We start from the raw sequence: 23,737 nt of genomic DNA on the forward strand, positions 1-23,737 counted from the left end.
CAAAAATAAATTGAGGAATGGAGGTGCAGACACTCGAAAGCTGTGTTTGTGTGACAGTGTAACTGATTTCAAGACTCCCAGCAGAAAACAGAATGAACAGGAGAAAGCTTCTACAGAGAGATTTAAAATTAGACAAAACCAGAGATGAGAAACGTACTTTGCAATTGCTATTAAGGCATCTCTTCGGGATTCAGCAAAGCTCACGTCTCCAGGGGAAATTACTGTGACTGTTTTTAGACCTTCCAATACCTGAAAAAAGAATAAGATTGAAAAACATAAATCCAAAGCATTTTCTTCTATATTAAATTTTGACATCACATTAAAATGAGTTCAATCCTGCATGAAAGAAGCAAGCAGGCAGCAGAGTTTGGATTCTCACCAGGAGTGGCCAGCACACCTCCCTCTTCCTTTGGAGCAGTGTCCCATAGCAAAGGGATAACTCAACCTCTGGCTTTTCCACTAGCACTGCTAAAGCAGGACTAAACATTAATCATCAGAAACTATGGCAAGCTCAACTCATGATGATTTTCTGTACATTAGCATTCAAACCCCTTTGACAAAGACCTTTAATTATGATCATTATTATTTATTTGATTACTGTCACAGGTTTCACTCCAAATGCCTTGTGCCCTCTTCTCATTACAATGATCCTATTTTCTCACCTGTTGGAGCTTGCCCTTCAGCAGAAATCTTGGAAGGGCCCCAAGAGCTCGTGAAAAGCCACAACGAATCATTTCCTCTGCGTTTTGTAGTTCTGAAACGTACTGTGTCACCAGCTCATCTAGAAAAAACATAGTTGCAGAGTGAAAAGCAACCACCACATCATTATAATTTCATATTTGGCTAAGGAAAAAAATAAGGAAAGGATCCCCTAAACAAAGTAGCTGGAAAATTTTGTAATTTGTTTAACTAAAATGAAGAATACCTTAATTTCGACAGGAAAAGGATACAAATTTTAAGGTGTTCAATTTTACATTAATGAAATCATATTTTCTGTCTAAAAAAATCTGAGTTTGTATTTAGACTAATCCTACTGTTTCAGAGAGGGAAGACAAAGTTCTCAATTTTAATGAGATATCCTGCTTTAGAAATCCAAATAGTAAGTGTAAGCACAAATTTCTGGGTAAGCACAGGGGAGCAAGTTCTTTTATATTTATAGGTCACCATTTTCTATCATTGGAAAAGTATTCTGTGTTAGGAAGGAGACCCCCAAGGTTTGTGAAGGTCAGTTCTTTTAACAGTTTTCCCTCAGAAAACTCCTGATGGGAGTCTTGTTTCAGCACATACACACAGATCACACCTAAACAGTGAGATAATTTCAGATCATTTTTCATAGAGAGACAAAAATGAAGTTGGGGGTTTTGGAGGAGAAAGCTCAAGAAGAAGTGCCCCCTTGGTTCTCTGTGCTGGCACAGGACACAACGTGGACAGTGGCTCTACAAACAGTAACAGAGTCAAAAGGCACAAGAATAAACTCAGCTGGGCATGGAAAAAGAAGCCTCACCAAACATGTAAAGCAATACCAAGGAGAAAATAAATGGTGTACAAAAAAATAAAACAGAAAAAGTCAGGAGCAGGTACACATTTCTGCTGCAGTCTTTATCTCAGACTTACAGACAATACTTCCTTTACCTGATTTTTCACATTAAACTCTTCTGTAAGATGCAGAGAAAAACAAGCTACTCCAAAAAAACCTTCTCCAAGACAGCTGCAATAAACACAGCTCTGATTCAGAAAGGAGCAAGGTGGTCTCATCGATCGCTTTACTGGAGAGACACTTCTTAATCCTCAGAGAAAAAGAACTAGAGATCCTGGGATGATTACATAATTGTGCCACTGCTTACTGTAATCTAAGGTTTAAATGATTGAGCAATATTTGCTAGAGGAAGAAAGAAGAGTTGCCATAAGAAACTCCCCATTCATCATAATTCATGAGTGTTTCTTTTAAACCCCAATGTAATGGACAGGCCCCAACTCGTCCCTCACAGCAGGGGCCCAGCTCCCTGGCCAGAGATGAGCAACACCTTCAGATAAGCACATCTATTATTCAAAACTTTCAAAACCACCGGGGTGTTAGGAGTCCTGAGGCCATAGGAAGACGCAGTGTTTGCTGCGACAGCAAGAAGATCTTACACAGTGAGGCTGTGACAGTCTCCACTTTGATTGATGTAAATTTAAGATTGACATTTTAGCCAAATGACACAGCAACGAGCAAACAAGCAGCTCTTTGCTTATAACCACTTAGTAATTATGGTGGAAAAGTGTAATGCAAATGTTAATATTCTTCTAAGAGCCTTCAGCTTCATAAACCAACAGGGCCTATGAAGTGTCTACAATATTAATTCCATACAACCCATCCTGAAAGAATATTAAAGGAGAAAGTCAGCAAAACCAAAGCAGAACACATTAAGAGAGGAAAAAAAAAAAACAAACCAAAACCAAAGAGAAGGTCAAAACAGAGGCAAAAAGAAAAAAAAGCAGTGATTCAATAAAACTGCAGCCTTATAAAGACAGATTCCAAATGTCAAATTGCTAAAGCACCTTTGATTGGTGTTTTCATTTTCATCACCAAGCCACAGCGAAATGCTGATTAAATTTTACCAAAAGCTTTTTTCTCTTCCTAATCCCCTCAAGATCATGTCCAGACCTGCTTTAACTGACTTATCTAAGGCACCTGCACTGTGCTGAATGTCTTCTGCACTGCAGCTTCCACACATACCCACATCCCTCACACTCTGTGGATTTCAATCCCACAACAGACATGCATGAAATTTATAAGTTTTATTGGTACAGAGATAAAATACACCTTTTTTTTCTTTTTAAAGATGCTTGCATGTGTAATGGCACTTCTGTTATCATGTGTGGAAAAGGCTCCAGCGCAGTCAAGGCCAAATAAAAGGGTACTCAAGAAGGAGCTGACCAGAGATTTTTCTAGAACAGAAAAATTCTCAACTCACAATTCTATTTCAGAAAAATCTCAGGAAAAATTTTGTCTGTATCTACAAATTTGACTTAATTGTGTCCCTAGACCATCATGGCCACATTGCCATGGTCCCTTCAAGCACAAGCCAGATGAAAAGTTAACCTAAAATCCAGGAAAAAACAATGAGGCTTCAGAGGGATCTAAATGAGTACAGCAACAACAGCTGCAGCCATCTACTGCCTGTACCTTGGGCAGATCCCTTCTCCTTCCTGACTTGGGCAACTGCCTGAGTTTCCCAGTCCACTTTTACAGAACCATGGAACTTCATCCTTACATAAAATTTGACCTATCAACTTTTCAACTCATTTTTAGCCTGTTTGCTTTGACTCAGCATTGCCTCCTCCCGCCCCACACATTCTGGTTTTACACATGACCCTTTCCTGAGGTTAGGAGGATTTTATCTGCCTTGGTACCATGTCACACCTTCCCATGCTGCCCACAAAGAATCTGACAGGCAGGGCCAAACTCCAGGAAGGAAAAGGCAATTTTGGGGTATGGGTTTGTTTGGGGGTTTTTTGACAAAACCATGGAGATTTAGCACTATATAAAGTATTTTAAAATCAAGATAGGCTGCTTTTATAGTTCAGCCCTAATGTCTTTGGGGCATGGACTGCATGCAACTACATATGTGATCGATATCAAGTTCATTTTGGGAACAACTGTAATAAACAATAAACAAATAAATAATAAGGCATTCTGCTACCTGATTTAATAATGGCAAAAAAAAGGAAAAGAAATCAATATTTTATTAAGTATATTTAAATTCACTGTCCTATTTAGAAAAGCAAGAATATAAATGTTGTTATTCTTAAAATATTTATCTGTACAACCCAGCAATCCATCTCTGATGGACATGATACAATCTGATACTTGAAACAAAGACAGGTACAAGAAATGCAGTATAAAAAAAGATGCTGATTCATATGCCCCTAAGAGAAGTTTAAGCCTCCTCCTGTACTGCTGATCCAAATACAAACACATGAGCTTTCACATGCACATTTAGAACAACTCTGGGTGTCCTTTTCTATCCTTTTCTTATCCCTTAGCAATTCTCCTGTAAATCAAGCCAAGATCTCTGGCAGAGTTTATCAAAATAGGATGCGAAAAAGACTCATTTTGTTAAAATTTAGGATTTTAGAAACATATAATCTTTGTTTCTTTGTTTTACAGTATGGAATAGAAAAGCAACATACATTTGCCTAGTATTCCTTATGGTGGTACCTTCTATTCACCTCCAGTCTAAAGCCAGCAAAACCCCAGACACATTTCCTACACTTCCAGCTGTCATTTTTCAGACAACTTTCACCTGTCAGTTATTTTTTCCTGAAGAATTTTAAATTCCCTTAAAACTACTGAAGTCCCTCCCCATTCTCTGCAATAGCTCCAAAGTGCAAGTTTGGTCCAGCCCAGTATTCTGTGCCTCTATTTTAAACATGAATCATTACCCTGCAGAGCTGGATCAGCTTCTCCCCTCTCGTTAACGTAAAATTCATTGCACAGTGCAGCCAGTGCAGACACTGCAGACTCCTGCAACAAAAGCACAAGATACATTTATTCAACTTGTATGTTCTTTGAATTTTTAAGGAAAAAGAAAGTGGATTTTTAAAAAAAAAAAAAAAACAAAACTTTCAGATACTGGCATTTACTTTCTTATTACTTCTTCCCAATATTGACTTAGTAAGGAAACTTATGTAAGGAAAAAAACCAGATTTTAATCTTATTCCTTCAATATGAGCAGTAAGCTAAATTAGCATTTAAGATAGTAACAGTAAGATATGAAATGCATTTTCAGTTCAAATGAAAGACCTCCAGGATGACAGAGCATTACAAAGTACACAACTCATTGTTTCATCTTCCATATACTGATGCCAGATTGACAAGAAACAAACCCTCTCTCCCCAGGAAGTGACAGAAAGGAAACACAGAAAAGAACATGGACTGAAGGTTATAAACAAAAAAGCCCCAACACTGAGGGTCAAAGGCCTGGTGTCCTGATCTTAATGGGTTTAGAAAAGGATCAAAGGTTGTGTATTACACCTGAGCCTCCTCACTTTTAGAGTGGGTTCAGTTACCGATACAGAACACAAAACAACTCAGCTGCTCTTTCAAAAAGCACATAATAGGTTTTCTCATAAAATTTATGGCTGAATTATACTTTTCAGCTAATAATACAATGTTACCCGAAATTATAATAAATTTGAAAGCACACAAAAGCTCTGCATTGTTCACTTCATGTGAATAGCAGCAATACTTATTAACACTCATGTTCTCCGGGTACAAGAAATCTTAAACGTAACACAGAAATCCTGCCCAGCTGATTCATTCTGCCCTCAAAGACACCTCAGACCAGTTCTCTATGCAAAATCAAGGACTTGAAAGAAAACCAGCACTCACCTAAACAATATTCTAACTACCACAGGCATTACAGTAGCAAAATATGCAGAATTATCTAACTGCTGTAGATCAGGGACCCTTAAAGGCCATCTTATCCAACCTCTGCCATGGGCAGGGACGCCTGAGACCAGGTTGCTCACATCCTTCACTTTCTAAATTTAATGTTTTTCACCTTAAATATAAGAAGCCACACTGGAAGAGAATACTGTTTGTCTGGAAAAAAAAAATATTACTTTTCAACATCTTAAGCATTAAAATGATTTCTCTCTAAAACAGAAGCAGAAATAAGTGAGAATTGATATTTACTAATCATGCTTTGCTTGGCTTTAACTAATGTTTATCAAACAAGCCAAAATTCTCTACAACCTATAATTAATTCTTCTAAGCTTTTGGTTTAGAAGTTCCAGTTGTAAGACATACCGACACTTTGAATAAATTGCTAATCCCAAAAGAATATGCTAAGAATTCAAATTTCATCTTTTAATTTCCTTCAGTGATTTGGATGCACTCCAGTCTCCTCTGTCTCCCAAGGACAATTTAAAAAGATGAGCTGCGAGATACTTGGAATGTCTTTTTATCTTATTATTAAAACCTAACACGATGAGCACAGTATGTTAAATTCAGATTGTCTGTAAGCTCTAACAGGGCAGACAAATGGGCTTTATAATTCAGCAGAGCCTTTAAGAGCACGAGATCAAACCGCCATGGGATTTCTTGGGAATATTAAGGCGAAAAACTGGCGGTGTTAAGATGACGTAAATAAAACTGCCTGAGACATACCCATCAATGGATTTAATATTCAGAATCAGAGCAGTTTGAGAGCACAGTAAAAGGATTTGCAGCAGAGTTTAATGGAAAATTTAAGCTTGCTGTCCCAAATAATTCTGGTAACTCCCATCAGTGTTGGCAGAGTTACCAAATGCCCTCAGCACCTGTGGACATCATCCACAGTGGTTTTAATTCTCACAGAAGTTCTCTGAAACCACACATTTTACAGGTACACCAAAACAGAAGCAAAACATCCTCTAAATGTAACCACAGAGCCACTGGGGAGCAGCTTCCAGCACCATCAGCAACTCCCCACCCTGTGCAGATGCACAGACAAGAACAACCTTCGGGATAACTGGTCAAGTACTCATCAAAAAGGTCCACTGGAATCTTGAGGAATTCAAAATACACTTTTTAAAATACCCCTTCTCACATATCTAAGAAACAGGTATTCAAGAACCAATAAGAACCCATGGAAAATAATCCACCAAAAGAAAGCAAAAGTATTTCTGATTCTGTATTTAATGTGACCACAAGAAGGAAGAGGAATTATTGTACCTTTACATGCTGTCGTGCAGCACTGGAAACAAGAGTGAGATGTCTTAGACTGTCATTTATTAACCATTGCCAACCACCTGGAATAGCAAGGAACATGAACAGCTTTAACTTTTCTTACTTTCTGAACTTCAACATTCTCCATTTAATTTTTCCACAGACCCGCAATTATACAGATCGACCCACGTCCTTGGTTTTCCAAACTAAACAAGGCTGTGACTCAGTACAGCTACCCCAGATTGCATTGCCATGCCCACAGTGAACACCCCATGCCTGGTGATGCTGAATACTGCACAAAATTCTATTTCTTGTCAACAGCTAAAAACGAAATATTCAAATTGCATCAGCATCTGCTGCAGTATTTGTGCATCTTTTTCGTATTTCTTAATGTGCTAGGCCACCCAACCCCATTAATTTTGCTTCTTTGAAAAACACAATTTATTAATGCTTTAGTTTAATGAATAGTTTCTACAATCATGGAAGGTTATTTAAAACAGGACATACCGATTATTGGATCTCCTCTAAATGGCATTTTTGACAGCGACAATTTTTCAATTAAAGTGCAGACTGTAAGAAAATAAGTTTGATAACAGGATAAATACCCCCCAAGAAAGAGAAATTGTAGCAATTTTGAAGACACAACCACAGGAAGTTACATTAGCATTCATTTTAAAGAACAGAAAAATATTTGCAAATAGATGTTCAAAATAAGGGAAATTAAAAACGGAAAGAATATTACACTTGTACCAAAATCACTGTGATGCAGTAACTGTCCTCTGACATGAGTTAGTCCCATCATTCATGCAAATCCCTTGTTTGGTGGGATGTTTTCCCCCTCTGCCATTCAAGGTGTCCACGTACACATCTGCCACCTTTTTTTTTTTTTTACTATACAGCCTGGAAACGGCAGTGTAGCATCAGTGATAGTAAACCAACTGAGGCAAGGATAATACTGCAACCACTAAAAACTATTCAAATATATCTGACAGGTTTTCCTACTTCTTATTCACGTTGTTTTTGAACCTCCAAGGAGTGGCATTTGTTCACTGCACAGAGCCTGGAGCTATGAAACTGGATGCAGCTTTATTTCCTTTGATACTTGGCATACATGAGGACATCCTTTTAATAAAAAAGTCCTTCTTATTTTAAATCTATGAACTTATTTGAGTTCTACACTTACAAACCCACTTTGAGAACTGCATTTTTTTTTTTACGTGTTTTGAGGCTTTTTTTGGGGAGTGGAGATTAACACAGTAAACACTGCAAATTTTATGTCCAACAGATTGACTGTATTGCTCAAATGAAAACTCAGCACTTGGGGAACACCATTACCTTTCACCTCCTGGGGTTCAGTTCAAATAAACCAGATTGGTACAGCTCCATCTCACAGCCTGGCTGCTTTAGAGTTGGTGGAGAGGAGGGAGAGGACAGAAAAAGGTGCTACACTAAAGTAAGGCCACCGCTTTGTTTTCCTCTCCTCCCACAACTTGATTTTTGACTCTTCCACTGGGCTCTCTTTACAGCTCATCATCTTCATTTATCCTCAACTTACTGGGCTCCAAATCTACTCTTGAACTCACTCCTCACTATGGCAATGTCACACAAACCCCTCTCAGTAGTGTGTCAGCTTCTCTGTGCTAATAGTTATTCACAGACAGGTTAAGTGCAATGTGACTAAACCCAAGTCTCTTGGCGTTCCTCCTTAGTTCTCTGGGCTTCTTTGTGCTCTATTGTGGTTGAGACCATCATCTTCATTAGACATGCAGGCAATTTGTGGAACATTTTCAATTCTTCTCTTATTCCACCTACACACTTGTATCATGCCAAAATACTGCCATTTGTACTTCTCCAAAACCATGACATGTTCAGCTGCTTAAAAGCTAAAGCGTATTACAAAAAAAATTATTCTTCTAGCCTGTATTTTCATGTCATACAGCTGTAACCTCATTGAAATCCCCTTGCTCTTCCACCTCAGTACTGAAGCTCCTTTACCCACAAGGTCTGGATGGCTTCACATCTTCCAAGCTGGAATCTGCTCTGTAGCACTTCCTTCATTAAACTCACAAGCAGGAAACCAAGTTGGCATCATTTCCTCATCCACCCAGCCTACTCTTTCCTGCAACACCCCTCCTTCCTTTTCACCGTGGTTCTGTATATAACAATCCTCAAAATCCATCTTTTCTGTGATGCCACACTTTCCACAAACTGTTGTTTATATGGTCTTTATGCTTCACTTCTGCGCACACACGTGTCATGATAAAACCATTATTTCCACGATGGCTTCTGTCTAAAAGTGCAGATCCTCTCTCTTCTGAAGAGGAATCCGACTAAATCACTGAAGGAAGACAGTTCAACCCTGAAAAAACTTCACTGTGTGCAACAACAGCAGGACACAGACCCCACAACCATCTCCAGCTCTTACAGAGTTATTCCAAGGGTATTGGCACCCCATGCCCCGGTGCACCCATCTTCTGATTGGCCTCCAAAGTTTGTATTTTTTTAATTACTGTGCAGACTTTACTTATACATTCAACACAACATATGCAAAACCAGCTGGAAACATGTAAAGAGCCAAATTCCTCAGGGCACCTCTCCTGCTGTGCCACCCCAGCTGTGGTACTCACCAGCCGGTCTCATCAGCTCTCCACCTAAACCCCTGCAAAGCAGAAACAGACTTCAGAGAACAACCTATCACAGGCAACCCAAGTGGATTATTGCCTAGAGTGAGGCAAAAACCCCTCAAAACCATTTCAGAATGAAAGCAGAGCACAAAATACCTGCAGTTTTGTATTGGATCAACTCTGCTTCTTTTTAAAATCAACTTTTCTTGCATCAGCGTGATTAATACAAACCTCTCCTGAATATAAAGCTTTCTTCTTGCAAAAATGCACTCCCAGTCTTACTAGTCTTTAATGTGAAAAATAAAAAGGCTGTCAAGTTCATTCTGCTTTTCTTTTCACTTGCTTCAGAAACATTCCAAGCCCATGGCCAAAGGACTTTCCAGTCATACAGTCTCTACCAGCTTCTGATTTCCACAAGTGAAAAGCAACTACATGCAATTTTTAAATAAAATCATCATCTCTGTAAAACTAAATAGAAACTTCCCTTCCCAGTTCCCATTTTCACATATATTAACTGGTTTCCTCTCCTGGTGAGACTTATCACCCTTCTCCTTTCCTGCTCAAGCCCCCTCCCAGGTGATTTTGTGTTCATCACCACAAGAAACACATCAGAAAAGGGAGAGAAACAAATGGCTCAAACTACTTCAGACCCTCGTGAGGCAAAGGTGTGCTCCTCAAGGATGGTCTCACCAGCTCAGACCTCAGCCCACTTCCTCTGTCTGAACATGAGCCTGGCCAGTAACAGCACTGGGAGAAGAAAGTCTGAACTGGGCAGAAAGTGGGGAGAGGAAAAAGCATCCTGGAAATGGCAGGGCCTGTTTCCATTCTTTGGCTTCTCCTGGCTCCGTCAGAGACTTCTCCTCAGCCCAACTGAGCACTGCCTGCTGCTTGTATGGATATCCACCCCCAAGGCAATGCCTGAGGTGTTCCACTCAGTGTCACCCTCTGTGGCTTAATTGTTCCATTTTGTGAACCTTTGACCTCCCCTTCCTTTGGATATTTCCTCCCTTGACTCCTTATTGTCTCCCTTCACTTCTGCTGGAATATTTCCTCCCTGAGGTGTGCCAAACCCTTAATCACCTGTTTGCATGTCCATGCTCTGGCAGAAACTCCCAGCAAGGGGAGAAACAACAAAGACTTTTTTGTTTATTTGCTTGTTGTTTTTTGTTTATTTTAAACATTTTCTTCCCTCCTCTCTCCCCACAATAAAATTAGTAGCTGTGCTCAGAAGGCAAGCTTAGCAATCCTAACAACTCTTTACAACTTTGTTCTCCAATTTATCCCTTTGTATGAGCTTCAAAAGCCTCAACGTTTTAAACACGTTTTTCCATTCCACACAAGGAGGTCCCTTCTGTAATATGCTCTGGGTTTCTGACTGCTCAACAATTTCACTGGTGTTTCAGGCAATGCACAGATGCCAACTCCACAATATTCTCATTTGCCATAGATCAGCACTTCCTGTAATTGAGAAGCTTTTGCTTTCGACAATCAATATATATTCGGCCTACTTTAATAATCCCCAGCTCAGTTTATCACTGTAGGAAGCAAGCACAGATTCTACATGCTCATGCTGATAAGGTCTGTGTGTTGTCTACCCCACCTTCCTGCCATGCTGTCTGCTCTTTAGCTTCTAAAAAATTTAAATTAGAAAACAAAAAAAGTGATGCAAGGAGTCGAGACAGCGGCAAAAACAGGCGACTGATGTGGCAAGCCTTGCTTCCTCTTCCACACTTCTTTCCCCCTTTATTTTGCCTTCACCCATTCCTTGCCTTTTGTCTGTTGCCTTACTGCAAATGAGTATAAAATAATCATCTTGCAAATGTGTTTGCTGTGCAGCAGAGTCTGCTGATGCAGGGATTCAGATATGGACTATTCTGTTCCAACTACAAAGCAAGAACTGAGTCACAAAGGCTGCTCTTCTCCATTTCCTTGCACTGCCAAGAAGGAAGTCAGGCCACTTCAAGCTATGCTGATGTTAATAATTTGAGTGCTATCCCTTCCTCTGGCGTTTCACCAACTCCATTTAATTCCAGAGTTTAGAGCCTCTCTGAGGATTGTTGTCCCCATGCAAGAATGCAGAAAGGTGACAGGGATTTGCATAGCAGCATTTCCACACAGCACAAACTCCAATCAAATCCCTCTTAGGCAGCACCACGACCTGTGTGTGCTCCTCGGCAAAGCTTCCCAAGCTGGTTCTTGCCCACACTCACTGTATGTCCACCAATATCACTGATTTTTTCCCCACTTTCCACAGCTCATGCATATTTCACTTTTAAGAACCAAGAATTCTATCATAATCCAAGATCTTTCCTCAGTCAGTGCTTAGTTTGTCAAACACGATGAGCATCTTTCTATTAACTTTATCTCGCTCCACAGTATTTCACTAAATTAAAAAGATACGGATCTACCTAATTCAGAGATTCTGAATTTTGCTGTACAGTCAGTATTCTTTTCTTTTTTATTCCAAAGACACATCCACAAGTTGCATCACATTATTAGATGTACCTGTTTCAAGCTTTAATTATTAATTCAATTTGCAAATTGACTGATGCAGTGCCCAGGTTCCACAAGCTCCTAAGCATTCCTTCCTCTGTGCAGTTCCACAGCAATGCTTCTCCTAGAAACATCCTGGGATGAGTCACAATTTATGTGTGGAAAATAAAATATATAATCCCTTGCAGAACTGACGAATTAACATTACTGACCTAAGAATGACAGTATCTATTTTATAATTATGTTGGCTTGAATCAGAACCAGTGACAGTGCTGTTCTCAGGGCATAAAGAAGTTCAAAGTACTTTTGTGGATTTATTTTTTTAAATTATTTAAAGCCTGCTTTTTGTCAGAAAGCCAGAATTCCTCTTTAGGATAATAAAAATAACAGTAACTGAAGCTGTTTAGAATTGAAAAGCATCTAAGTTTTCACAGGCATCCAAATCTGAAGCTGAAAGTACTGGAATAGCTGAAGAAATTCAGGCAAATACTGGATTTTTGGGAAGCTGAGAACACACATTTCACCTACATATGAACAGCAACCAAGAATTTTCCTTGGGAACTCTTTGTCCCAAAGAGAACTGAGGTATCTTAAAAGGTCCAAGTTGCATATTCCCTGGGTTTTGGAGGTACAGAATGGCTTTATCAGAGGGCACACAGAGGGGACAAAGAAACCCCTGAGCACAGTTGAACAGATTAACAAAGCTGTCATGGCCAAGCCTTCAAGGTGCACAGAATAAACCATACTAACAGGAGAAACAGCAAGTTTGAGGCTACTGTAAATTCATACGCCACGCTGTATTCCAACCCCAGAATGCTACAGGTGAAATCCTGGCTCTATGGAAGTTTTCCCAGTGACTTCAGTTTGTAGCAGAAGAATTTCACCTCCTAACTCTTCAGAGGACAGCACAGCACGATCTCACAGACCCACCCAGGCACTGGATGCATAAAACATTTCAACTCGGAAGAACTGTTAAGATGAGCTTCGTTGCAAGGCTGGAATTATTCGCTGATTAAGCTCATATGTCTAAAAAACTCTTTTAGGCAGATGACTGCCAAGAAACACATCTGCCCTGAAACCATCAAGATTAGTTACAACCTTAAAGGTCTTTGAAATGAGACAAGTTTCTCTTTTGCCCAGCACCTGTCAACACCTGCGGGCTCCCTTACTCTGCTGGAAAAGCCGAAACTCGGAAGGTGCCAGTTCAACTGACACTGGCTGCTCCTCCAAGCTCCTAAATCTGCTGGGCTGCCACAGCTGACGTGCTCCACACCCAGCCAGCCTCTGCAGAGGCTGCAGGGATGAGCTCAGAGCAAGGCTGGGTGTGCAGCACGTCGCAGGCACCGCACTGCCCGGCGTGGGAGTCGCTGACGAACATCCCGACACATCCAGCTCGGATGGAACCCTCAAGGGCCAATGAACACAACTTCTGCTGAAATCCAAAGCGCACTGCAACCACCTGCAGGAAGCCCAGCACTTCCATTGCCCTTCCTGATCTTGTCACCAACTCTGGGCATTCAGACTTGTGGGAACAGACTCAGAACTGGCTACAAGGAAGCTAAAAAAATTGTGAACATCTGTTCAGCTGAACAGTCGCTCAAGAACCTTATACCAGATGAGGCAGTTTTGGAGAATCTTAACACAGCTACTATTAAAATACTGTTTTCTTGAAGACTTTTCTTATTATTGAATTGTAGAATTATTTAGGTCGGAAAAGACCTTTAAGATCGTTGAGTCCAACCACTGACCCAGCACTGTCGAGCCCAACTTAATTAAACGTGTTAAAACCTTTTCAACCAAACCCTTTTTAACACATCTTTTAAATCCCTCCAGGGCTGGTGACTGCACCACTGCCCTGCGTAACCTGTGCAAGGGCTTCACAAACCTTTGAGTGAAGTATTTTTTTCCAACATCCAATTTAAACCTTTCCTGGTGCAACCTAAGGCCATTTCCTCTTTCCTATCACTTGTTAATTGGGAGAGGGAGTATTGAGAAGGAGTCCAAGGTCTCAGATGCATGACACAAATAGATCTGCTAAAAAAACCCCAGATACTAACCATGCTGGTGCAGTGGGAGCAGAATGGAAATCAGGCTGACTACTGACTCTGTGTTTAAACCAGCAGAGTGACTTCCTAACCCAGGTAACACAGCTGAAGGCAACAGATGCCACAAGTTTCCATCTCAGGTTTTTATACAGAAAAGTGCCATTGAAAACAATTAAAATATGGCACAATTTTGGTAACTTTATAACCTGTACAGCCCAAAACAGGCACAGGAGGCAGATGCTCTACAGGGCATGGTTTGCATGTGCCTTGCTGTAACCCCCACACAGAAACCCAGAAACTCCTGCACAACCCACAGGTGGAAGTGCACATGCAAATGCTCAAAGCAACCAGCTCCTCCAGACAAACCTGTGCATCAGATGTGTCAGGATCAAGGCTAATGGCAGGAAGTACACACTGATGTGCCTGGACTTGCAGGCTCCTTTTTCACTGTACTATGGTAAACCAAGAAAGGACTTCTACAGGAGGACAAAAAAATACTTACATGTTTAAAAAAAAAAAGGTAATGTGGTAGAAGATGGGATTTTCTACAATTAGCATAAATAAATTTGAATGTTTCAAGTCTATTCAAAAGGGAGACTGGCTGAAGTATAACTCAAAACAGGACTGTGTCCTGTGTAAAGGATAATTTATGGCCATTTTTCAAAATAAGGTTGAAGATGGTGCAAGAACTGCTAAACAAAGTAAGATGGTTGAGCAGCTCTATGAATGGCTCCATTACAGCACTTTGGCTTTCTCTTGTTTGACATGAGGCCCTTATGGACTCAACAGAATGAGACAATCAAGAAAGTCATGACCCTATTTCCAGCTTAAAATTATTATAAACTGCAACTTTATAAAAAAAAATTTAAAAAAAAAAAATCCAGCATTTTTACACTTTACTTCCTTCTCCCTTTCTCACAGGCCAAAAAAATCCTTGAAACAGCTTGATCAAAGCATTAAAATCCATTCAGTCCCTGACAAGGCTGTTTAGTGGCCAGAAGTGAAAGGAAAATATCTAATGAACAGTTAAGACATGTGGCCAGATGCTCTTTGTTAATACAGCTTAAAAACTTGAAAAACAAATAAAACACACAGGTTTTCAACATTCCTCCAAGATGTTGTTAGCACTGAAAATTCCCAGTAGCAATTTCTCGAATGGAAATCTTTGGAATATTATGTGCAATAATTACTCATCATGAAACGAGTTTGGCTTGTTTCACTAAATGCTTGCCCAGCAACACTCAAATTGTTGGTTTGTTTTTATAACCTAGTTTATTTTTCTTGTCCTATTTTAAAGGATTTTATGCATACTGATATTTTACAATATGGATTAGAGCAGACATCTCTGTCTCAGCTAAGCATGAGAGCAAACAGCAGTGAATCAATCTTGCTTGGAGTTGATTGAGAACTCTTATCTAGAATGAAAACATTTCTGTAGGCATCTTATAAATACCATTAAGTGCAAGAAGTGCACATTACAACAAAAACAAATTACACCCAAGCTCCACCCTGACATTAAAGAATTTATGGAAGCCAAGAGAGCCACCCACAAAGACACGAATATACAGTATCAGCACTAAGCCCATCCTCCAGCCCAAGCTCACTCTGGGCTGGAAGTTTCACATCATTGTGGAGGACCCCTCAAGAAGCAAATTTTCTCATTTTTTCAGAAAGTTCCAAGATTAAAAAAACTCACATAAAAATTCCTTAACTTGTAATTAATAATTACACAAAAAACTTCTTAGGGTTTACTGTTGTCAGGTAAGTCACGTGTGAAGAAGTGAACTAAAAATGACCAAAAACTGTTCTCAGTTAAAGGAGGAAAAACTCTCACTTGCATATACAGTCATTAAGTTTTGATTTCCTTACATTTAGGAGCAAACTCTGAAGTCACACACCAGTTTTAATTCACATTTACTTAACAATTACTTAAGCAATATCCCTTCATTTCCTGGAAGCTTCAACAAATAGGAAATGAAAAACAACCTAGTGAAAACTCATTTGCATTTTCTTTGTCACGAGAGATGAAAAATTGCCCTGAACCTTTTGCAACGCTCCTGTCCTGCTCATCACACAGGATGAAGAAAGGGATTCTGGAACTCAGACAGAAGCTCCTTTAAATGAATAAATAAATAAATAAACAAACAAACAAATAAATAAAGAAATAATTTTGGGGCTCATTTGTTAAAGGCCAGTTCTGCAGCCCCTTCTGAACCCTCTGCCTCTGCAGACAAAGCACGGGAGGGACTGGGAGGGACTGGGGTGGGTGTCACTAACTGTACAAACAAACCCCCACATCCCATATCCTGCTGGTTTCATTCCTTTTAATTGACATTTTCCAAGAGGAAAAATAATGTTTTTATGTCTCTTTTCTTACCTGTACAACTGACGACTGCAAAGCTGGGGGGAAAAAAAGCAACACACACTAATATTAGAGTTTGTTTGACCCAAGTGTTTTCATTTTTCCCCCTAACATGCAATGCCATATACTGTGAGATGTGCAAACCTGCAGTTAATTTTAAAAATAAAATTCAAAGGGGAAACCTCCTTAAAACAACTTCTTGATACCCATTTGAACTTTATTTAAAAAAAAAAAAAAATCAATATAACATATTCATAAAGCACTAATTTCCTGAATTCCAAACTCAAGCTGCTCCTGCAATTACCCTGGAAGCCAATTTGGATTTTTAAAATAGATTTGCTTTCCACCATTGGCCCTTTTAGAATTATGATAGACTGCACTATATGTTCACTGAAAATAACTTTGGTAGCTACAGACTGAGCAGAAAAAAAAGATTCAAATGCAACTGAAAAATCTTACTTCTTTACAGCAAGCCATCCTAAAAAAATCAGAGTTTACCACATTTCTATGTGGTAAAAGCCAAAAAACCCAGATTATTGTAAATTGGGAGTTTATGGCAACCTTGCAGATTAACTGCAAACAACAACAGAAACTGGATCACAACAGCTTAAGGCCACTGCAAGAGCAGAGATGCGCTGACAGAGCTTTCAGGCATTTCAACATGAGAAAGCTGAAGAAGGACAAAGGATTTTTCAACCTGTGGCAGCAGCTCTGAGCTGTGCCCAGAATTAAACAGGCACCTGGGGACTTTGGTGGGTGAATGGTGAAGCCTGACAGAACATCAGAGCTGGCACTAAAGGTCCTACAGATCCTGCAGGAACAGCAGGAGCCTGAATGGCAGAGTGCTGTCAGTTCCACAGTGGGAAGAAAAAACAACAACAAAATGAAACAAAAAACCCAACAACATGGGATGACTGAAAATGAAAGGGACAAATTAGGCAAAATTATCTCCACAGATGCACTTGGAACTGCTCTGAGCAGGACAAGGCTTCATTGAGCAAAAGGAGATACAGACAATTCATCAATTGAAATGCAGAATATGACTTTTGAGGTCTATAAACAGGAAATTATGGATGCAGGGTCAAGGAATGGGATCACTAGGTGTCCCTTGAGCACAGTCACCCCTTGAGCCAGTCAGTAGGATGAAGGGGGAGCAAAGACAAAGGGAAAAGGAACCAAAGCAACCCCTTGAGGCATTTCAGAAATGTAATTTCCAGCATCAGAGCTGGGGGTTCAGCAAGAGGCAGAACAGCCCCCAGTGTCACTGTGTAAGACACAGGGTCCAGGACATCCAGCTGCCACAGAGTTTGGGGAGTGTCCCAACCCCTATCTGTGACATGGTTTTTGCCCTTGGCACAGGGTTGAGGAAGGTGGAGAACAGATGCCTTAACTGTAAATCTTTGTTTAAAAATCATACAGCATTCCAGGTTAAAAATAGATTTATGCTGGCTACAAACCTCTTGGTGAATTTGCTTGAGTCCCTCCAATGATTTTTCACTGAAATAGTATGTTACAGAGCTGTAAAAGTACATAAAATTTTTAATACAGGTTCCCTAATCATGCTGTAAATCATTTTTCTTCCATAATGTCATTGTACTTTCCAACAGAAAACCAATCATTTGATTTTGAAATTATGCTCCACAGAAATATGCAACATTTAATTTTAAATAGATCAGAAAACATAAATTCTTTCCTTATCATACAGAAAACTATTCCAAAAGTCTTATAAAAAAAAAAAAATCAGTGTCACTTCCTAATAACATTGTAATTGCAAATACACTGATAACCCTTCTCAGCTGAGCTGTACTTTGGACTCCAACACTTCTGTGATTTTTCCATCTATTTCAAGTACTTCCTACTGCTAAAAATGATCTGTTTTTCTTGACCTGCAACACAAATTCTTCTGATGGACACTGCTGGCAAATGTGTGTGTAATATACAGATATACTTTTATATATAACTGGACCAGCATTCAGTCAGTCTAACTCCATGAGCTGCTCGAGGAGGTTTTTTTCCAACACTGAGGAGGTACTTCTCCAACCATGAAGACAAAAGACTGTCCCCACCCAGGAAGACATCACACTTACAGGAGAAGAGGAATTAATCTATATTTAACTGATCACGTTCAAGTCTCCAAATAAGGCAGCTAATGATCTCCCTTTCCTGATGATGAATTTAAAACTGAAGTCTTAAATCACTGAATAAAACGTGAAAGCTCAGCATCACTCATAAAAACAAACAAAAATTCAATGGAAACACAGTTCAGTGAGATGGAGATTTCCATAATTATACTCAGGAAGCTTTTAATAGACCAGACATGAAAGGAAAATTTATAGTCTAGATAATCTTCCATTAATACCTATTATTCTCTTGTGCCAGTTTACACAGAGCATGGGTGATCTCAGCACAGGCAAGGATTGCCCCATGGCGTGTGTGCAGATCTGAGCCCACTGATAAAGGCAGAAGTCTTGGCAAAACTGGAAGAGATTAAATAATTAATTTTTTTTTTTAAAACAAAGCATAGTGACAGAACACAGTTCTAAATGTAATTTTGCCTGCCTAGAAATAACACTGGGAAAGCATTTCTGTAAAGTCAAGTATCCTGGCGACTTTATGAAAAGCAAGTTTTAATGAAGTAAATTCTGACAAACCACACTGAGCTATTTTATACTCCCAACTACCTCCCTGGCTGGAGTAAATAAAATAACATTGCTATTGGGCATTGAGCTGGCTGAGCAGTCAGGAAATACTGCCATGGAATTTTATTTCCATGTTAAGTGTCACCTTCCTAGACCACGACAGGAGCCCAGGCAAGGTCTGCCACTGCAGATTCTCGGGGGGCCAGGCACTGCCTTCAGCCACATTAAAAATCTGCCAGTACAGCCTCAGGAGCTGAGCAAAGGACCCTGGGCTCATGCTAGGAAACATCTGATTACACACACAGTCAGAAAGGAATTCTCCTGCAGATGTCAGACTGGACAAGACAAAACAAATCCCCCACCCTTTACAACATCAAAGCCTTCTCAGCAAGAGCTGGGAATTTGAGGGGTAGCTGCTGGAGTTGTTCCCACACAACTGCACCCATTTATTCACCTCAGAACCAGCAGAATCCAGTGCAGCCAGGTAACTGAAGCCCACATCCCAGATAAAAACCACCCTGACAATAATTTATAATGTTTGCATAAAACATGCAAACGGATAAAGCCATCAGGGTCACTACACTGTACCAAGTGGCAGAGGAAATCTTACTTTTCAGTAACTCACAGTGCATGTTTAGATCTTTGTAGGTTTGTTCTGCCTAAGCTTGGCCTGGCTGAGCAGAGCTCAGCTGGTACCTACCCACATTTGCCATGTACTCAGGGGCCCGGGGAGTGATGTTATGCAGAGCTTTGGTTGAAAGTTCTCGAATAACACTGCAGATGTAAGAAAGCATTTCTGAGGGTTAGCAATTCAGGAGACTCAATGTGCTAAAACAATAACGTGAGGAAGGGACTCCTACTCCCAAGCAAAGCCCCAGCAAGATTCCAAATTACAGTATTCTCTGTCCATCCTATGCATCCCCCTGTGAAAAAGCCAACAAAACCAAAGAGCACCCATGCAGCCAGCCTGCAGCCAGCTTCCTGTGAAGTGAAAAGAGCTCAAAGAGACAAGGAAAAACACCAGTGGGGCTGGTGGAACCTGAGGGCTTGTTCTGTGCACTGCCAGGGACAGTGCAGTAAACTGTGATTATTTCTCATGATGCAAACTATGATCAGCACTGATAGAATCTCCCTTGTGTGATAGTACACATTTCAATCTTCACGAACACTGAATGTGAGTAAGCACCATCTCTATGTGTGAAATCTACTTTAATTAGGATAATTGTATGGTGACAGTGTTTACCCCTCACACACACTATATGCCATGTAAATGGGTTTTATTAATCTATTAACAGATTGAGGTCATGGCCAAAAGACAAAATGCATTAATCCCTTCAAGTGACAATCTGCTTGGGAGGTACAGATGGTATCACCCACTGCTTGCCCAGCCTCCTTCAGTCAAATGCTACTGCAAACCCAGGTGTGAGTAAAATTTACAAAAATAATCTACAAAAGCACAATATGCAGAACAGTCAATTCTTGGATATTAATAATTAGATTTTATGAACTCACCTATCCCAGTGGTTAATCTTCAAGTTAACTAAATGATCAATCATTGGCTGTGTATACTCAGGAAAGCCAGCAATATACACACTGAAAAAGAAAAGAAAAGCAGATATAGATTGGAAATATAGTCCAGAGAGAGCACAGAATCAATATCTGAGTGCATTTTAGCACAACCTGCTCCAAAGATTTAAATTCTCTGGTTTTAAACCAACCAAAAAATTAATTAAATGTGCTTTCTCCTAAATGAGATGCAGCTGAATGATAGAATGGGAAATACTTTGAATTTTTGAAAAAAGCTTAAAATCACTTCTGCAAAACTTTCGGATTGTTTCTAAAAGCTGCTATACCTACAACAAGCTTGACATTCAATCCCACTGTTACATTCCAGAAAATCTAGATGTCTATATTAACTTGAATAATTATTTCAGATTGGAGAAACTCATCACTGATACCATCTAGGAGACAGAGGAAAACTAAGTTACAGAAATGTGCTACATCTTCATAAATACAATGGTCCAAAATAGAAAATGGGTTTTCAATTTGTCCTTTATAAAAATCAAACACACAAAAAGTGAATTGTGACAAAAGCTGTGAAAGCTGCAAGGTTCAGGCATGAGATGGAAGGGAACACCAGCACTAATTACCTAAGGAGCCTGCAGTTACCCAACTCACAGCCATGTTTGCCTTCCAATCTTCAGAAGCATCAACTATCGAAAGCCAAGGTCAACACAAGTGAAGTGAAATGTTTTTTCAGTACATCTGATGAGTGTTAAATCACCTGGGGAAGCCCAACAGTCAGCAGGACATGTTTGTGTCAAAAGGGCACAAAGGGACACATGGATTACCTTAATTTCACCTTTTCACATGAGTGATTAACTTTGCAGCTACAAGAGTGCTCCATTAAAACACCTGTGTGCAATCAGAAGCAAACCAAGAGAAAACCCAAATACTGCCACATGTTCCCATCCTGATACCTATGGAATTCATCAGAGCAGGAATCCTTAAATCCACAGCCCAGACTTTGGTCACTTGAGCCAAGACTGGGCACAGAAGCACCCTCTACTGAGCCCTGAGGGGGATTTGACAGTTGGTTCAACTTGTTGGTCAGAAGAACATAATCAGTGTCCAAACCAGAATTATACAAGAGAGAAAATAAAAAGTGTTTTGTCACTTTTGAATGCTTTCAATTTTCTTAGTACAAAAAACTAGGATTCCATAATCACATGGATGCCATACACATGGATCTCGAGCAGCGTGGAAATACCAGGCTCCTGCATTTCCCCATCTCCCGTAGGTGGGAGCTCTGGGGAAGGCAGTGGGAGGAGGGTGGGGACCCCAGAAGGACTGACAGTCAGTTAAAGGTGAAGGTATGAACAGACTGAAATGATTCTGCACAAAAGGGACAATGAGGAGGTGGACAGATTAATTTAAAAAATAGTCGAGGCAAAGACAGAGGATTCCAGTACAAATTATCTTGAAAAATCTCAGTGGAAGTCACAAAGTTGGCAGTGGAGCATGAACCATCATGTACCTGTCTGCTGTTTCTGTTCCCCAAGGACACCATCTGCTCCAGCCTCTCTGACCTGCTGGGCTCCTGAGCCACCCCATGGGGCAATTTCCTGCCCTGTCTCCAACAGGGCTGAATCACCCTCTGTGGGTGCTGCTGTGCTGATCTCCCTGCCTTGGCTCTGCACAGAGGCTGGACTCAAGGCCAGACTCGGTCTGAGACAACTCAAGCCAGAACCAGCCCTTGCTCTTCGTCATTTCCACTCGAGGAAGTGCAATATTCTGTTCCTTCTGGCCACCCACTGCCCCTAGTTTGGCTCCAAACTCCCCTGACTTCAGCATCTGTGTGTCCAGAGCTGACACTCTATTCCAGGACAAGCCCCTTGTTTATAACCACACCACTCCAGTCTGGGTATTTCCCATTTGCTCTTTGCAGAGATCAGTTTGGTTTTTCAAACATTGCTGCACCCTGTGGCCAGCTTTCCAGCTCTTTTCCACACAAACACTCCAGTTGAAGGTCTATGCACAGACCACAAATTCAACAACTTGGGCAAACTGGCTTTTTAAAATGGGTATGACTTGACTTTTTCACCCACGTCAGAGTCTATCTGCCATCATAACAGCCTCTCCTTTGACTACAGCTCTCTTCATCTTGTCCAGCTTAGACAGTTTTGTGCCACCTGCAAACACGGCCTCTTGGCTGCTTCCTCCTCATAGGCATGGAAATCACGGCCACTTTTTCACTCTGCCTCATACACAATAATCAGTTTGGTGCAAAAATAAAAACACAGTTTTGATTTACTTAAAACCATCAGTATTAAGCAATATTCAGTAAGGTGAGGCAATCAGACAAGTATTTCATTATGTACAAGAAGTCCCTCATGTTTAGGAAAACCAATGATTGGAAACTTACCTTATAGTCAAGTAACAGTTAACTCTGTTACCAACAGCAAAATAATCAGCTGCAGTGAGAATGTCGATGCCATGAGGGAAAGTGCCCTACAAACAAGATATTATTATTTTAAAATGTAAAATACATTCCAAATAGGCAACACGATTGAAAACACATCTCCTGCTACTCTCCCATGCACGGAAAAAATACAATTTAATTTATAGTAAAATCACTTGTAGTAGAGACATAAAGGATATTGAATATATAAACAGCAAAATACCTCACTTTGCTTGTGAGTCAATGATAAACAGCCCAAGAAAATGGCAGCAGGCAGTAACCTATGCAATAGCTCCCTTCCCACCTCCCAGTCATACCAAAATACATATTTGGTGAATGCATGACTATGTATGTACCCACAAAAATTATTCCTCTAGAAGGATTTGGGTAAACATAAACATGTTTCCAGTTCATGTGAAGGCACAAGGTGAATTTAATGAAATACAAAATTAGAGATTTAGGCACCAAGAGATGCATCACGTGTAGAACACATGGGAGTTTTTACTTACACTTGTATTTTATGACTCATTAATGAACTAAAAAACGGGGTTTGTTTGTTTTTAAAATGAACACTGGTTCCCAGCAAAGCCTGAAACACTGAATTGTACTGAAGGATCCCACTTCTGCCATCACTGCTCAAACCAGTCTGTTTCTAGAAGATAAATCATCTTTCTAAATATGAGATTTCCACTTAGAAATCTGCATTTCTATATGTAAGCAATCCAATTCAGATATTGAGAATTTTATTGGCTCTGTCTGGTTTAACAGAGCATCACAGGGCAAGGCTGCTTTGGAACAGCAGAGGCAGCACAGCATCCATGAGGCACAATGAAGAACAAATGGAAAAGAGCCAGCTGACAGACACTCCACTCACTTCCAAAAGGGACACTCAGAGGGTATTAAAACAATGAGGCTC

At 40.1% G+C, this 23,737-nt stretch overlaps 1 protein-coding gene across 3 annotated transcripts in view; it reads right to left on the reverse strand.

Annotated features, from left to right (window-relative positions):
- The window catches only part of TBCD (tubulin folding cofactor D), a 117,093-nt gene that overhangs the window by 27,080 nt on the left and 66,276 nt on the right, over positions 1-23,737 (reverse strand). For all 3 annotated transcript variants that reach the window (XM_082293884.1, XM_082293885.1, XM_082293883.1), the window contains 12 exons: positions 22,786-22,871; positions 20,373-20,453; positions 19,561-19,634; positions 18,581-18,698; positions 17,679-17,739; positions 16,237-16,259; positions 9,325-9,356; positions 7,205-7,267; positions 6,704-6,780; positions 4,429-4,510; positions 663-781; positions 158-249 (listed from right to left, as the gene is read on the reverse strand). In XM_082293884.1, the coding sequence (XP_082150010.1) occupies positions 158-249; positions 663-781; positions 4,429-4,510; positions 6,704-6,780; positions 7,205-7,267; positions 9,325-9,356; positions 16,237-16,259; positions 17,679-17,739; positions 18,581-18,698; positions 19,561-19,634; positions 20,373-20,453; positions 22,786-22,871 (908 nt within the window). The remainder of the gene's footprint in view (positions 1-157; positions 250-662; positions 782-4,428; positions 4,511-6,703; positions 6,781-7,204; positions 7,268-9,324; positions 9,357-16,236; positions 16,260-17,678; positions 17,740-18,580; positions 18,699-19,560; positions 19,635-20,372; positions 20,454-22,785; positions 22,872-23,737) is intronic.

The sequence above is a fragment of the Coloeus monedula genome, assembly GCF_965178545.1.
Source record: "Coloeus monedula genome assembly, chromosome: 19".
In the NCBI taxonomy this organism is placed as follows: domain Eukaryota; kingdom Metazoa; phylum Chordata; class Aves; order Passeriformes; family Corvidae; genus Coloeus; species Coloeus monedula.